The sequence below is a fragment of the Pygoscelis adeliae genome, unplaced genomic scaffold (genome assembly GCF_000699105.1).
Source record: "Pygoscelis adeliae isolate BGI_AS28 unplaced genomic scaffold, ASM69910v1 Scaffold682, whole genome shotgun sequence".
NCBI lineage: Eukaryota > Metazoa > Chordata > Aves > Sphenisciformes > Spheniscidae > Pygoscelis > Pygoscelis adeliae.
Window position 1 is genome coordinate 30,010 of NW_008824298.1, and position 2,467 is coordinate 32,476.

General features: G+C 45.0%; 1 protein-coding gene across 1 annotated transcript in view; it reads right to left on the reverse strand.

The window, feature by feature from the left end:
* Window positions 1-2,467, reverse strand: part of ZC3H18 (zinc finger CCCH-type containing 18) — a gene marked incomplete at its 5' end in the record, with an annotated part of 41,681 nt that overhangs the window by 28,418 nt on the left and 10,796 nt on the right. Inside the window, 2 exon segments of the mRNA XM_009318872.1 lie at window positions 9-14; window positions 1,204-1,330. Coding sequence (XP_009317147.1) covers window positions 9-14; window positions 1,204-1,330 — 133 coding nt within the window.

The window sequence follows — 2,467 nt, forward strand, 5'->3', positions numbered from 1 at the left end:
TCTCCCTCTCTTTCCTTTAAAAAGAAAAAGAGAAATCATCGTGATGATTTCTTGTTAGGTTACATCTCCCAACGAAGTGGGCAGCAAAATTTCAGTCTTGGACCGCAAACAATTACATACGCCCTCCCATGTTAGAGCAAAGTATTGAGATAAATAATCTGGAGCTTGCTGGCCATCACTGTTTGCTGAGCAGGCAGAAAGTGGAGAGGAACAAGACACCGCATCGTATTCATCACAGTTGTAATTTTCAAAGGCAGCAGTCAAAGATTAATTTGACTTATTATGCTTATTAAATAAATGTATTGATGTTTACAAATATTTACTCTCATTGCTAATCATGTTTATAACAAGCTAATTAACTTTACAAGCAAGCACCATGAAAATAATTGATAATGCATCATGTGCAACAATAGTGAGGACAGGCTCCTGTTCATGCACTGCTTCTGTAGAACAGCAAGGTCTTGCAGCACAAGGAAAGCCACTTTTTAAAGGATGTGACGAATACCAGTGAAAAGCTCCCCACCGAGCAGGATTTATTATTTTTGCCACTACCCTCGAGGCACAACAGTTTGCATGAGGGCAAAAGCAAGCGGAGGGAAAGGGTTCACAGCCTTATTTTCACCGCGCTTTACACCTTGCAGCGGTGCAACACCAGCCAACTGCATCTGGGATTTTAGCAACTGGCTGGGCGCTTTCCTCTTCTGACTCAAAGCAAGCACGGTGCAACGCCACCAGTGGTGGACAGTCATGCTGGAGCCTCCGTCTGTACGCAAATCACGCCTGTCCAAATCTAATCCTTTCCGTCTGTCCCAATAACTAACAAGCGAACCGGTCCTCAGTCAGGTTATTTCCTGGAAACTCCCTCCCCTCTCCCAACATTCCCAAGAACGGCTGCAGAAGCGGCCGTAAGCGCTGCACCACTGCCTGGTACGCAGAGGAGCAGCCAGCGCGCATGAAGAGGAACCACCTTCCCATCTCAGATGTGTTTTTGCCTTCATCACGCCGAAACAGAATATCCTCCCATCCCTGCACCTAGAGCGCGTTCTGTGCAGTAATTAAGTCAAGATTTAATTATTTGTAAGGTTCAGCATCTTGAACATACATGAAAAGTCCCGTTTCAACCACTGCACTGGAAACGTGACAAGCGCCAGAAAGAAGTACCTGGAAGAAAGTTGAAAGGAGAAGTGCGGGAAGGGGTATTACCTTACTTACTCTGTAGTTACGGTATGGATCTGGGTCTGTGTACTGAACCCTGAAATTCTCATACTGCCCACCACGCCAGAACCGTTCTATTTCATAGTCATAATAGGGATCTGTATAGGGATCAAGCCTACAATGAAAAACAGGGAAGGTTAGAAAGGGAAATATCACCTCGTCGCCACACAGAAACACTACGTATTCTAGGTCAGGTCTTAGTCACTGTGCACTGACGAGAAAAAACATCTTCGACGGAGTATGACCGTACAAAGTGGTTTCTTTTCTACATTTCCCAAACAGACAGTCTTTTTAAAGTGAAGCTTATCAGAGAAAAGCACAAACCTTTCTTGATAAACACAAAAAGAGAAACACTACAAACCAAATTCAGCCTTCAAATCAATGTGGTAAAAAATGTAGAAACACCGATTGCTTTTTATAGCCACTTCAAACGTACGCAAATGTAACCGAACATGTTTTGCCTCATTGATTTAGAGCTGCATTTTCTGTCCATGCACACAGAGCTAAATCTCAAGCAGCCTCACATCTGAAGTGGAACGGATCGTGATCTCCTGCTCCCCTGCCACCGGAGGCGATGGGCGTATTCCCAGTGCCGCCAGCACAGGACACGAGCTGTTGCTGAGCTTTCCACCGGGAGAAGCTAAGCTTCGGGGGCAGGCCAGCAACGCTCTGTCCCTACGCCTGGAATTACTCCATGCAATGAAGGTAACCACATCTGCAGCTGATATTCTCCAGTGGAAAACAGGTGCCGGCCCTCCAGCACACAAATGCACTGGCAAGCGCACCCTGCTCAACTGCAAAACCGTAATTACTTTTGGGGAGGAAAAGGATCTAAAAACCACCCTCCTTCAATCCGTAATGTTTCCTCCATTGGATGATTTCTGTTAACATTATTTGATGTTTTGAATTCACATAACTCAACGCTATCCGATCCCTGCCAGCCACCTGGAGTGAAAATATCAGATCCGTTGTAAAGATGGGGAGGTGGGTACAGGAAACAAGAAACTTCCAGGGCCACAGAGGAGTCAGTGGCAGAACTAAGATCATAAAGCAAGTGCTCCCAAGTTCCAGATTATCCGCAATGAGACTCTGACTTGTAAGTAAGAGGAATAAAGGGCCCACTTTTGCATTTGAAAAAGTGCCAAATAATCTAAAACAGGCGAAGATGTAAGTGCTGCCCTGCAAGTTAAGCGGCTACCTAGATTTCTTTCAGTGCTTTTAAATGGTTTACGATTTCTATTTTTGCCTGAAA